Consider the following 15304-nt stretch of genomic DNA (forward strand, 5'->3'; position numbering starts at 1 on the left):
CAGTGGGAGGCTGAGACAAAGGGATTACAGGTTCAAGGCTACTCTTAGCAGCTCAGCAACATATAGTGAGGCCCTCCACAACTTAGTGATGCCCTGTTTCAAAATAAAAAAGTTGGACTGGGGTATAGCTCAGAGGTAGAATTCCCCTGGGTTTAATCCGTAGTACCACCAAAACAAAGAATTTTATTTTTTCATTACTGTAGATTGAATTTCCAAGAGGTTAATACTCTGACCTATGCCCCCATCCCTCTTATTATTTATTGGTAGTGAGGTTTGAGGCAGGGGTATTCTACCTCTGAGCTACACTCCCAACCCACTTTTACTTTTATTTTGACACAGGGTCTCACTGAAATGCTGAGGGTCTTGCTAAGTTGCTGGAGCTGGTCTTAACCTTTGAATTCTTGCCTCATCCTCAGTACTGGGATTGCAGGCAGAAGTCACCATATCTGGCCAGAATCTTATTTATTGAAGAAAACATTGTTTTAAAAAACAAAGCATTCATTATATCTGATCATACAAGGAAAGTTTAATTCAGAATTTGCTGTCAGGAAGTTAGAATCTATCATGTAGCACAAGGAAACTTTGACAGAGTTACTGCCTCAGGTTTGTTAGTGTCTTATTTACCCCCCCCCCCCCTTTGTCTTTGCTGTGCCAGGGATAGAACCCAGGGCCTCCTACTTGTCATCAGAGCTTTACATTTTAAAGGTGGTAAGTCATTTTTTGGTACAAATTCAATGTCCCAGCATTATTATATTAAAAGCTTTGGTATTCTTATACATAAAAACTACTATAGCATAAAACTATTTGAAGTGCATTCTGGAATCCTGTAGTTTGAAACACTTGTAAACTAAGGAAAGAGGCTTTGCTCTTTGTTTCCTATTACCCAGTGGCCTTTTGTACTCTAGCCTGGATAATTAACATTTCAAAGGAAACAGGCATTATGAGTAAATGTTAATGGTTCAAGTTATTAACTAAGAGCTCACAGTAGTTGATTTAAGGCAATTTATTCTTGCTTAGATTCACAGGTTTTTCACTCTGTAATTCTGCAGTATAGAAAACTGAAATATGTTAAGTAGTTGTTGGAAGTGATTCGTTCACCTGCTTAGTGCTCCTCTCTAAAGTTGGAAGTAGTCCAGGCATGGGGGAGCATGCTTGTAATCCGAAAGTTCATGGCCAGCCTCAGCTACTTAGGCCCTCTGCAGCTTAGTTAGACCCCAAAATAAAGAATCAAAAATAGGTCTGGTGATGTAACTTGGAGGTAGGATGCCCTTGGATTCAATCCCCAGTACTGCAAAAAGTAAAGAAAGAGAAAGAAGCAAACTAACTGGATTTTAGATTGATGACATGACAAAGTTAGGGTGAATAGTATAAAAATAAATTATAACTTGTAAAATTTGGTTTAAGATAATAGATACTATGTATTAGAGCCACTTGAGAAAAAATTATATAGGGTGCTTTTTACATAGCAAGGCCTGTAATTTTTTACCAAGTTTAAAAAATTAATTTATTATTATTATTATTATTATTATTATTATTATTTATCATTTGGTGCTGGGGATTGAAACCAGGGGTGTTCTACCTGTGAGCTGCACCCCCAGCTTTATTCTTATTTGCAACAGAATGTCACTAGGTTGATGAGAGTTTCACTACTTGTTGAGGCTGTCCTGAACCTGCTATCCTCCTGTCATCCTCCCAAAGACTGGTATTACAAGGATGCATCACCACAGCTGGCTTTTAAGATATTTTTTAAGCCTTGTATTTTATACACAGAAAAGCAATCCCAATACTTAGGAGACTTGGACTGAAGGATTTATTTATTTATTTATTTATTTATTTATTTATTTTCGGTACTGGGGATGGAACCCAGGGGCATTCTACTTTCAAGCTACAACCCTAGCCCTATTTTTTCTTTATTTTGAGACAGAGTCTCTGAGTTGTAAAGGGCTTCACTAAGTAACTGAGGCTGTCTGTGATGGGGGATCAATTTCGTTTCAAAATAAAAGATAAAATAGGGCTGGAGTTTAGCTCAAGTAGAATGCTCCTGGGTTCAATCCCCATGACTTCACAGACAAAAAGGATAGTAAAGGCTATAAATGTTTTCATTTATGTGTTAGAATATAGAAATGCTTTCAGTTATATATATTTCTCTTGAATTTGAATACATTTTAAGACACCTAATTTCTGTTAATTGATTGAATTTGAGTTGGTAAACATTCCTATAAAGTATTAGATATTTAGTTGCCCTAAATACCTAGATTTCTTGTTCACCAGAGAGTCATTGTCAGACTTACATAAGGTTTGAATTGAATGATACAGAAATTTGTGATATATAGTATTCAAATAAGTATACTAGTTTATTTTACTAAATATTATGAAACAAAGATTTTAATCTTAGAAATAAGACGATTCTGTTATTTTTCTGTGTTTTTCAGTTTTAAATCACATCTATGTGTTTCCCCAAATTATAATCATAGCAGACAGAAGTTTATACTTTGCATATTTTCTACTTAGAATTATTAGATGAGAATAGTGTTTTTTCTTCTTTATTGGACTTGATAGGGTTTAGTCACTAAATGATACAGTTTTGTCAGTATTGTAGTAAAATATTAGAAGATTTTTAAGGCAGTATTTTTTTATTTTACTTTAGCACCATACTTTCTAGTAAGCATTATTCTTTTATTTATAGACAACCAGAAAACAATCTTTTCTTATGTGTAGATTTTCATTGTTTCAGCCCTCAAGTCAAGTACTGAACAGGGACTTTCTGTTTTCAGATGAAAAGGCTATCGTCTTCAAGACTACTACATGAGCAACCAGTATAAATACAGAGTGTATTTGTAGGAGCACTATTAGTGTATTTTTTCCATACAAATTTTCATAAATTTAATTCAGCAAATAAGTATTTTAAAAAGTGTCTAAGGCATAAAATTGTTTCAGAAGTGTTTCAGGTTGTAAAGCTACAAACAGTGATTGACTTTAGTGTTAACTTTGAGAGGTAAATGATGAATATGTATTGAATTCTTACTTTTGTCCTTTTCCAGCTTAGAAAACACTACACAGCAAAATAATGATCTGCTAGACTGCTAACCCGAGCATCCAGCTTCCACAATGCCTGTGCAGGCAGCTCAGTGGACAGAATTTCTGTCCTGTCCAATCTGCTATAATGAATTTGATGAGAATGTGCACAAACCCATCAGTTTAGGTTGTTCACACACAGTTTGCAAGACCTGCTTGAATAAACTTCACCGAAAAGCTTGTCCTTTTGACCAGACTGCCATCAACACAGACATTGATGTGCTTCCTGTCAACTTTGCACTTCTCCAGTTAGTTGGAGCCCAGGTAAGTTTTCAGGATTCACTAATGTATTTTCTATAATGATTATCATCTTTGTTCATCAGTGACTGTAAAATATGTGTATTGATAGTTGATACATAAAACAATAAATATAGCCAGATGTGGTGGTACATACCTATAATCCCAGTACTTGGAAGACTGAGATAGGAGGATCACAGGTTTAAGACCAGTCTCAGCAACTTAGGGAGACTCTCAACAAACTAGTGAGACACTGTGTCAAAACAAAAAAAAGTCTGGGGATAGCTTGGAGGTAGGATGCCCCTAGATTCAATTCCAGTACTAATAAATAAGTAAATAAATATTTGTATATATGTATATGTGTATAAATGTATATATTGTATCTGCTTTTCATTATATTTCTAAAATACATATTTTCAGGTAATATAAGTTCTTATAAAAGCCATAAACTTTATTATAGTTAAAGGTTTTTTTTTTCCCTTAAATACCCTGGTCAAAATTTACGTATATAAGTTGTTTGGGTGTATGAGAAATATTTTTTAGAATATATGTTATATGTACATACATAATATTGATTCATTACGTTATGTGAAAAAAAATGCAATCAACACTTTCGCCAGAACCCAACAAATTAGAGCCTGCAGATGGAGATATTTTTCTTATTTGTTTTTACTTTTGTTGGTTTAGGATAAGATAAAAGAGAAAGATGGGTCTTAGAAGTGTGTGTGTGTGTGTGTGTGTGTGTGTGTGTGTGTGTGTGTGTGTGTGTGTGTGTGTTATTCTGGAAAAATCTATTACTAGAGTATCGGTATCAGATTCTTTTTTTTTTTTTTTTTTGGTGGTACTGGGGTCCCTGGAAGCCCTTCTACCTCCGGGATACACTCCTAGACCTACTTTTACATTTTTATTTGGAAACAGGGTCTCCTAAGCCAGCGCACGTGGCTGGCTTTGAACCTGTGCAATCCTCCTGTCTCTGCCTCCCAAGTGCGGGGATTACAAGCGTGTGCCACCACGCCCAGCCAGTATCAGTATCAGATTCTATAGTTCTTTACTTACATGCTATAGAATGAATGTTTCATGTTGAAATCATATTACTGGATCAGAGGAAAACCTTCGATTTATAATAACTTTCAGTTTAATGAGGGTCTGCTCTGTTACATATGATAATAAACGTTTAGCATCTATTATTATTAATTTTTATGGTTTTTAGGTAGTTACTATCCCAATTTTACAGATGAGGAAGAAGATGAAATTCTGTTCATCATACACTACATATTAAAGCAAGAAAATAAAGGTTTTTCTGATTTATTAGAAAACTTAAAAATTAAATATTCCATTCATTCCATTAGTATCTTGATATTTGAAGTTTACCTTTTAAAGTAAAAAATCTATTTTCAGTATTTATACTCTAAAGACACTCAAGGTGTATCTGTAACAGACAATGCCATAATTTAATTGGTGGCCTATTTTCCTTAATGGAGCATAAAAATAATGTTGCCTCTTGAAAGCAATGGCTTTTTCCTCTTTTTTAGTACGAGGAATTGAACTCAGGGGCACTGGGCATTCTGCTTCTGAGCACCTTCTCTACTCCTTGTTTATTACTTGTTTTTTGTACTGGGGGTGGAACCCAGGGGATTTTCTACCTCTGGGCTATACTTCCAGACCTATTTTATACTTTATTTGGAAACAGGGTCTCACTAAGTTGCTGAGAGCCTCACTAAGTAGCAGAGGCTGGCTTCGAACCTGTGCGATCCTCCTGTCTCAGCCTCCCAAGTGCTGGGATTACAAGCGTGCGCCACCATGCCTGGCACTACCTGTCTTTTCTTTCCACTAGACTATAAGCTTTAAAGTGTAAGAAATATTTGGTTTTGTTCAGATAGATTTTTAGTACCTGAAACTCTGCCTGGCATATGATAAGTACTCCATAAATACAAATATTTGTTGTATTATATTGACATAGTGGCACTATGAAATATGTATATTCATTCCTTTTTTATTTTGATAATATGTAAATTATGACTTGGAACAGTTAAAAATTTTCTCAAAATGTAATAAAAGTGGCAAAAGTACAATTGTTTCCACATTTTTTTTATTTCCCTCCCATAGTGGTGGGAATCAGCCCAAGGCCTCATATATACTAGGTAGGTACTTTTTTCTCTTGGTGGTACTGAAGATAGAACCTAGGGGTATTCTACCTCTGAGCTGTACTCCCAGCCCTGTGTTACTTTTTTTATTTTGAAACTGGTCTCAATAAGTTTCTGAGGCTGGCCTCAAACCTGTGATCTTCCTGTCTAAGTCTAACACCATGGCTAGATAAGCAGGCATTTTATCATAGAGCTCTGTATGTTTCTAGTCCTTTCAATTTTGACCTTTGAGAACATTGTCATATGGTATTTATGTTGTAGCAAGGGGAAACATATCATACGTTGTAAAGTAATTGCTATGGGAGGAGAAGTCCTTGATTTTCTCACCCCACCTTTTACTTTTAAATTTAAATTTTGTTTGTTTGTTTGTTTGTTTGTTTTTGCACTGGGAATGAAACCCCGGGCTTTCTACCTCTGGGCTACACTCACAGACCTATTTTTTTTATTTTTTATTTTTTATTTGGAGACAGGGTCTTAACTGAGGCAGAGGCTGGCTTTGAACCTGTGTTATCCTCCTGTCTCAACCTCCCAAGCACTGGGATTACAAGCGTGTGCCACCACACCCAGCTGAAATTGAATTTTTTTTTCAGTACTAGGGATGGAACTCAGGGGCATTCTACCTCCAAGCTACATCCCCAGCCCTATTTTTTATGCTTTATTTTGAAATAGGGTCTCACTGAGTTGCAAAGGGCCTTGCTAAGTAGCTGTGACTGTCCATGAACTGCGATCCTCCTGTCTCAGCCTCCCAAATGCTGGGATTACAAGTGTGTGCCACCATTTTACACTAAAAACTATTGCAAAAAATAGTATACAGAGGACTTGAATAACTTTACACAGCTTCCCCTAATGATAACATTTTTAATAATTATAGCACAGTTATCTACCCCAAGAAACTAACATTGATATAAAACTATTAACTACATGTTTTCTCCTCATTAATCTACCTAATTTCTACTATTAAGTATGATATCCTTGGTTTTTGAAAACAGTTTGCTAGGTGTTTGGGTTTAATTTTACCTGCATGGCTTTGATGCATTATCTCTTTTTTATGATTTTATATTCAACAAGATTATTCTCAATAGCAGTAAAATTGCATGAGCTGGATAAATATATTTCTGCATCTTTTCTTTTTTTCTTAAGGTACCAGATCATCAGTCAATAAAGTTAAGTAATCTAGGTGAGAATAAACACTATGAAGTTGCAAAGAAATGTGTTGAGGATTTGGCACTCTATTTAAAACCACTAAGTGGAGGAAAAGGTAAGTTTATAAAAAGCATTTTACTGGTGAGTAGGACTTGACAGGTGTTAAGTGTGCAGCCTTTCCAGTGGTTTGGGTCATTGCTTTCATGGAGCCTGTAGTTTATTAGGGGAAAGAAGTGTACAAGTGCAGTAAACTATTTAATTCTGTGACAAAAGAGAAACTTTATCACTTCATACCCATTGAGGAGTATCATAGGTATAGTAGATAGATAGTAGCTGAATCAGTCAAGTATTTATATTGTACTAAAGAGCATGGACTAACTGCTAGCCACTATTCTGATGCTTGGGATACTTTAGTAAGTGAAACAAAAATGTGCCCGCCCTTGTACTTAGCACTTATATTTTTAAAAAGAACAAAGCTTTAAATAAACAATAAATATAATTAAGCAGATTGTGCCAGGCACAGTGTCACATGCCTGTAATCCTAGGTTGTTGGAGGCTAAGTCAAGAGGGTTGCAGGTTCAACGACAGTCTCAGCAACTTGGTGAGACACTCAGGAACTTAGTTAAAGCCTTTTTAAAACAAAAACTATAGGTTGGGGGTGTAACTAAGAGAGGTTGAATGCCCCTGGATTCAGTCCTCAGTATCAAGCAAACAAAAAAGCAGATTATTTAGTATGATAATTATTATAAAAAGAAAACAGTTTAATGGTTCAGAAATGTCAAGATAAAGGGGGAAGGGTGGATTGCTTTTTTTTTTTTTTTTTTTTTTGGGTACTGATGATTGAACCCAGAGACATTCTACCTCCAGGCTACACCCCAGCCCAATTTTGTATCTTATTTGGAAATAGGTTCTCACTAGCTTACTGAGAGCTTCCTTAAGTTACTGAAGTGGACTTTTAACCTGTGATCCTCCTGTCTGTTTCCCAAGTAATGGAACCTAAGTGTCCAACAGATGAGTGGATTACAAAACTATGGGGAAATACAATGGAGTTCTACTCAGCAAAAAAGAAAAATAAAATTGTCATTTACAAGAAATGGAAGGACAACATTGTGTTAAATGATATTAGCCAATCAGAGAGAGTGAAGAGAGCCATATGTTTAATTTGTGCAGATAGGGAGTAATTGGGATACAAGAGAGACCCCAAATAATAGAGAGGAAACCTCAGTGGAGCCAGGGAGGAGGATGACTGAGGTTCATTAATGGAAATAACACCATAGACTAGGTGTAAACATGTGAATATATACCAACATCAGTCTGAGTACTCTGCATTGGGAGGAAGGAAGGGAGGGAAATGGGAAGGGGAAGGGGCACCAAGAATTAAGTGCATGTATGTTATTATCAACATGATTTACATCACAGTGTAAAACTATAATGCACTAATAAACACACACACAAACACACACAGTGGCAACTTGGTATGGTGGTACATATCAGTAATCCCAGTACTTGGGAGGCTGAGGCAGGAGGATCACAGGTTTTCGTCCAGCCTCAGCAATTTAGTAAGGTCCCCTCAGCATTTTAGCAGGACTTTGTTTCAAAATAAAAAATAAAATAGGGCTGGGGGTATAGTTTGGGGATAAAATGCTTCTGAGTTCAACCTCCAATATAAAGAGAGAGAAAGAGAAAGAGAGGAGAAAGATAGTGGTAAATTGGATTAGTTTTTAGAGATTATGAAGCAAGGAATTGGAAGTAGTGAGTTTAGAAGACCCAGAGGATTTGTTACAAAAGAGAGATAAGAAATGGGCCACCACTGAGAAAAAGAAGGATCGCTGAAAAGATCTATTTATTCTTATTTGTTTAGTACAATGCTGGGGGTCATACCCAGGGCCTTACTCATGCTAGGCAAATGCTGTACCATTGAGCTACATCCCCAGTTCTTATTTATTTTTAAGATGGAGAGCAGTATACTTATTTTAATTGTATACTGAAAAATAGATGATTTGGGAGAAAGAATTGCTGGATCAATAGTCCCTGAGCGAGTTCACTGGAATACGATGCAAGGACTCACCATTAAGCAGTGTCCTAAATGTCTCATTGTACAACAACAAAATTAGAATTGCCGGGTGCAGCGGCATACACCTTTCATCTCAGTACTTGGGAAGCTGAAACAGGAGTATTGCAGTTTTGCAGCCAGTCTCAGCTACTCAGTGAGACCCTGTTTCAAAATAATAGGGCTGAGGGTGTAGCTCAGATATAGAATGCCTGTGGGTTCAATATCCACCACAAAAAAATTAGAATCATTACTTTTATGTTTTAAGTTTTTATTTAATCATCTTTAAATTTACCTATTATTTAGTAAAGATGGAAGACAGACTAAATTCAAAGAACTCTCTTTGAACACACATAGTACAGAGAGCAAGATACCTAAATAAAATCTGAATTAACAAAAAATTAGTCTTGTGGAATAATAATAAACAGAGACAGAATGGGTAATTTTTTTTTTTTTTTTGCAGTACTGGGGATGAAACCTCTGACCTACATCCCCCAGACCTATTTTTTAGTCTTTTTATTTTTTTAAACAGGGTCTCAATGAGTTGCAAAGGGTCTTGCTAAGTAGCTGAGGCTGTCCACGAACCACAATCCTCCAGTCTCAGCCTCCCGAATGCTGGGATCAGAAGTGTGCACCACCATGACCAGCAGAATGGGTACTTTTTGTTAGAAAAATAAAAGTATTTTACAAGGAACTCATTAGAAGTTGTGGTTTAATAAATAAGTACAGATAGCTGAGTGTGGTGGCGCACGCTTGTAATCCCCACGCTTGGGAGGCTGCGACAGGAGGATCGCACAGGTTCGAAGCCAGCCTTAGCTACTTAGTGAGGCTCTCAGCAACTTAATGAGACCCTTTTTCCAAATAAAGTATAAAAAATAGGTCTGGGAGTATAGCCTGGAGGTAGAAAGCCTCTGGGTTCCACCCCAGTACCACCAAAAAAAAAAAAAAATTTAAGTTCAGATAATGAAAACTAATTTGTCTTTTTTATTGAAAAACCTTTAGTTCCATTCATTTCCCTTTTCTTAAAGGTGTAGCTAGTTTGAACCAGAGTGCCCTGAGCCGTCCAATGCAAAGGAAACTGGTGACACTTGTAAATTGTCAACTGGTGGAGGAGGAAGGTCGTGTCAGAGCCATGCGAGCAGCCCGTTCACTTGGAGAAAGAACTGTAACAGAACTGATCCTACAGCACCAGAACCCTCAGCAATTGTCTGCCAATCTGTGGGCTGCTGTCAGGGCCCGAGGATGCCAGTTTCTAGGACCAGGTGAGACAAATGATTGTTTTATTTATTTATTTTTTTATTGGGTACCAGGGCTAAAGGGTGCCTACTTCTAAGGCTAGGTAAAACTCCTGATACTTCAGCCCATCTTTAATTATACATATTTGTCTTGGCATAATTAAATTTTTTTGTTGTTTTTGGTGGTACTTGGGATTGAATCCAGGGGCATTCTGCCTTCTAGCAATACCCAAGACCCCTTTTTATTTTTTTTATTTTGAAATAGGGCCTTGCTAGTTGGTGAGAGTCTTACTAAATTGCTGTGAGTGTCCTTAAACCTGTGATCCTCCTGTCTCACCCTCCCAAGTACTGGGATTATAGGTGTGTGCCACTACACCTAACTGAATGATAAAGTTTTCATCATAATTTGTACTATAGTCCAGAGGTTCTTAAAGTTATTTGATTTACCACCCCTTTTCAAAAGAAGTTATTCGGCACCCCTCCCTCGGAAATCTACCTTTTTAATTAATTATTTTGTGTTACCAGAGATTGAACTCAGGGGCATTCTCCCACCAAGCTACACTCCTAGCCCTATTTTATAACTTTTATTTTGAAACAGGATTTTACTAGGTTAATGAGAGCGTACTACTTACTGAAGCTGTCCTTAAACCTGTAATCCTCCTGTCTCAACCTCCCAAGTACTAAGATTACAAGCATGTGCCATCGTGCTGGGCAGAAATCTATAAATAAATAAACAGAAACTACAGTGGCACTCTACCTCCAAGCTATACCCCCAGCCCTGTTTTGTATTCTTTATTTTTGAATCAAGGCCTCACTAAGTAGTTGAAGCTTCCCTTGAACCTGCGATCCTTCTGTTTCAGCCTCCCAAGTACTAGGATTACAAGCATGTGCCACCAAGCCCTGCTATTATTTATATTTTGAAACAGGGTCTCACTAGATTGATGAGAGTCTCACTACATCCTGAGGCTGTCCTCAAACCTGCGGTCCTCTTGTTTCAGCCTACTGATTACTGGGATTATAGGTACACACCACCATACCCGGCTTTTTTATATTTTTTGAAACAGGGTCTTACTCTGTAGATAAGTGCTAAGTTGGTGAGACTAGCTTCCAAACTGTGATCTTCCTGTCTCAACTTTGTAAGTACCAGGTACTTGTGGGCATGTAAAATGGTACACTGCTGTTGGGAAAATAATTTGGCAGTTTCTTGAAAGTTATGACCCAGCAGTTTCATGTTGTAGGCATATACCCCAAAATATAAAATACACATCCACAAAGTAATACTTTGACACAAATGTTTATAGCAGTATTATTTGAAATATTTAAAAGGTAAAAACAGTCCACGCTGGGTGTGCTAGGGCATGTTTGTAATCCAAGTACTTGGGAAGCTGAGAAAGGAGGATCACAGGTTCATTGCCAGCCTCGGCTACTTAGTGAGGTCTTTCACAATTTAGCAAGACCCTGTTTCAAAATAAAGAACAAGAAATAGGGCTGCTGGTATAACTCAGAGGTAGAATGCCCCTAGATCCATTACTTGGTGACAAAAAAGAAAAAAAAGAAACCAGTTGTAAGTTACTTAATAAATGGATAAACAAAATGTGATCTATCCATAAATAGATTATCATTCATCCATGAAAAGGAAGTAAGTTGCCTAGTGCGGTGGCCTGTGTCTGGAATCCCAGTACTTGAGAGGCTGAGATAGAAGGATTGCAGGTTCAAGGCCAGCCTCAGCAATTGAGCAAGACCCTGTTTCAAAACAAAATAGGACTAGAGGTTTAACTCAGTTAAATTTCCTTGGATTCAATCTCCAGTACCACACAAAAAGAATGAAGTACTGATACATGCTACATGTTAATGAACCCTGAAAATTCTGATCCATGAAAGAAACTTTACAGCAGATAAGTAGTTACCAAGGAGATATGGATAGAGTATCAGAAGTGCCTGCTTAATGATTAGGGGGGTTCCTTTGGGGTAGTGAAAATGTCTTAGATTGTAAAACATTATGAATATATTATATGGCAACTGAATTGCACATTTGTTGTGTGTCAGTGTTAAGGATGGGCCCAGTGCCTTGTGAATGCTAGGCTAGTACTCTGTCACTGAGCTATATACCCAGCCCTGTATACTTTTTTTTTTTTTTTTTTTTTTTGGTACTAAGGATTGAACCCAGGGGCATTCTATCCCCAAGCTATGCCCCTAGATTTGTTTTATTTTATTTTTTATTTTTTTGAGACAGGGTTGTGTAAAGTTACTGATACTGGCCTTGAACCTATAATCCTCCTGTCTCATCCTCCCAAGTACTGGGATCACAGGCATGGGCCACCCGCCTACACACACACACACACACACACACACACACACACACACACACGTCTTGCCCTGTATATTTTATTTATTTACTTATTTTTGTGGTACTGGGGGGTAGAACCCAGGGGCTTTTCTACCTCCGAGATATACTCCCAGACCTATTTTATATTTCATTTGGAAACAGGGTCTCATTAAGTTGCTGAGAGCCTCACTAAGTAGCCGAGGCTTGCTTTGAACCTGTGTCAGCCTCCCAAGGTCTGGGTTTATAATTATGTGCCACCACGCTCAGCTTTGCCTGGTATATTTTTAAATGGTCAAGTTTAAAAAAATCCCAGGAATTAGGAGGCTGAGACAGGAGGATCGCAGGTTCACAGCCAGCCTCAGCTGCTTAGTGAGGCCCTCTACAATTTATTGAGACCCTGTTTCAAAATAAAGAATGAAAAATAAGGCTGGGGATGTAGCTCAGAGGTAGAATACCCTAGCACTACCCAAAAATTAATAAAATAAAATAAATTGTTAATTTTATATAAATTTTATCTCAAGTTTTTTGTTTGGTTTAGTTTTTTTTTTTTTTTTTTTCAGTACTGGGAATAGAACCCAGCGGCAGACTATACCTCCAGGCTACACCCCCAGCCCTATTTTTTATTGCTTATTTTGAAATAGGGCCTCACTGAGTTGCAAAGGGCCTCACTAAGTAAGTGAGGCTGGCCGCATACCACCGCAATTCTTCTGTCTTTGCCTCCCAAATACAGAGATTACAAGTGTACCACCACGCCCAGCACTGATTTTTTAATTCTAGATAATCTCTCAGCTTAAAGTTTCACTGTTTGTGATTGATAACCGTATGTTTATACTATACATTTTGAAATAATTTTAAATTAATTTGAATGAAAAGTTGCAAAAATAATGCAGATAATTTTCAGCATACTTTTTTTTTTTTTTTTTGAGGGGTTGGAGATGGAACACAGGGGCATTTGACCTCCGAGGTATACCCTCTGCCCTATTTTTTGTTTATTTTTGAAACAGGGTTTCACTAAGTTGTGGAGGGCCTCACTAAGTAGCTGAGGCTGTCCATGAACTGTGATCCTCAGGTCTCAGCCTCCCGAATGCTCGGGTTACAAGCGTGCGCCACCATGCCTGGCTCAGCATACTTTTTAACTACATTCACCAGGTTTTTTTTAAATAATATATCACCATATTCTCTTTTCTTTTCAGTTTGAAAGTAGATTACAAGCTGGGCATGGTGGTACACACTTGAAATCTCAGTACTTGGGAGGCTGAGACAGGAGGATAACAGATTGACAGCCAACCTCATACATAGTGAGGCCCTCAGCAACTTAATGAGACACTGTTTCAGAATAAAAAAATAAAAAATAGGGGCTGGGAGTGTGTAGCTTGGATGTAGAATGCCCCTGGGTTCAATCCCCAGTAACACACAAAAAAAAAAGAAAGAAAGAAAGTAAGTAGATTACATATTTTATGCCCCCTTACCTTGAGTACTTTAGTGTGTTTTCCACAAGGATATTCTTATGTATAATAGTATAGTCATCAAATTAAAAAAGATCAACATTGAGATAATACTAAATCTATATAGTTCATATTTCAGTTTTGCCAATTACTCCAAAAACAATTTTGTGACCCTTTTCTTCTTCAAAATCACCTGCTATATTTGTCACGTCTCTTTTTAGTCTTTAACCATTTTTCAGTGTTTTTTTTTTTTTTTGTCTTTCATGTTATTTTATAGGACATTTCTTATTCTAGGTTTGCCTCATATTCCTTCATGACTTAATTCTCTCTTTTTTTTTTGGTGGTACTGGGGTTCCTGGAAGCTCCTCTACCTCCGGGCTACACTCCCAGACCTATTTTATACTTTTATTTGGAAACAGGCTCTCTTAAGCCAGCACGGCTGGCTTTGAACCTGCGAGATCCTACTGTCTCCGCCTCCCAAGCGTGGGGATTACAAGTGTGCGCCACCACGCCCATCTATGACTTGATTCTAATTAAACTATATGTCCCTGGTTATAAAAGAGCATAAATGACAGTAATAGTTTTTTATGGGTTATATCCAGAGGCTAAGTTAGACACAGAATCGTTTCTAACAATCCGAGTAACATTTCCATGCATGTTCCTTCGCAGAGCATGTTTGTCAGAGTATTTCTTTGTGGTTTATGAATTACTTTCCACCTTAACCTTATTGTTATCCAGTTGATTATTATATACATATGGGATGTTTTATTTACTTCTGTTAACTTGTTCTGATCGGTTATTTTATAGAAAAATGCTTTCTTTTATTATGTTATTTTTTTAAATGAACTGTTACTTGTGTGATATCCTTTTTTGTGTGTGCTAACTAAAAGTAAATTGGCCAGGTATGGTGGTGCATGTATGTAATTCTAGTATTTGGGAGGCTGAGATAAGAGGATCACAGGTTTGAGGCCAGCCCCAGCAATGTAATGAGATTCTCAATAGTCTAGCAAGGCCTTGTTTCAAAACCAAAAAAATTTTAAAGGGCTAGGGATGCCAGTTGTAATACCAGTACTTAGGAAGCTGAGATAGGAGGATCACAGGTTCAAGGCCAGCCTCAGCAACTTAGTGAGACCATGTTTGAAAATAAAAGATAAAATAGGATTGGGAGTATAGCTCAGAGGTAGAATGCCCCTGTGTTCAATCCCTAGTATCACACACAGAAGAGGACAGTGGGGATAGAATGCCTCTGGTTTCATTCCATCGTACCTAAAGAAATAAATTTTGAATAGTGCACCACTATAAAGTATATCCCCAGGTGCCTTTGACAGACATGATCTGCAGGATAATGAGCTTAAATTTCTTTAATGCTCCTAGCTATGCAAGAAGAGGCCTTGAAGCTCGTGTTGCTGGCATTAGAAGATGGTTCTGCTCTCTCAAGGAAAGTTCTTGTACTTTTTGTTGTGCAAAGACTGGAACCACGATTTCCTCAGGCATCAAAAACAAGTATTGGTCATGTTGTGCAACTACTGTATCGAGCTTCTTGTTTTAAGGTAAGCATTAAGCAACCCTCATTACATGCCTCTGTGTGAGACAGACTTCCTGGAATCCAAGTTACCCAGTCTACTGGCCCCAGAAATGCAGAATTCTCA

The 15304-nt window shown here is 37.4% G+C and overlaps 1 protein-coding gene across 3 annotated transcripts in view; it reads left to right on the plus strand.

Annotated features, from left to right (window-relative positions):
• Positions 1-3108: 3108 nt before the first annotated feature.
• RC3H2 (ring finger and CCCH-type domains 2) overlaps positions 3109-15304 on the plus strand; it is a gene marked incomplete at both ends in the record, with an annotated part of 51225 nt that continues 39029 nt past the window's right edge. For all 3 annotated transcript variants that reach the window (XM_080709153.1, XM_080709154.1, XM_080709155.1), the window contains 4 exons: positions 3109-3339; positions 6597-6714; positions 9678-9911; positions 15030-15205. In XM_080709153.1, the coding sequence (XP_080565279.1) occupies positions 3109-3339; positions 6597-6714; positions 9678-9911; positions 15030-15205 (759 nt within the window). The remainder of the gene's footprint in view (positions 3340-6596; positions 6715-9677; positions 9912-15029; positions 15206-15304) is intronic.

The sequence above is a fragment of the Muscardinus avellanarius genome (genome assembly GCF_963383645.1).
Source record: "Muscardinus avellanarius genome assembly, chromosome: 13".
In the NCBI taxonomy this organism is placed as follows: Eukaryota; Metazoa; Chordata; class Mammalia; order Rodentia; family Gliridae; genus Muscardinus; species Muscardinus avellanarius.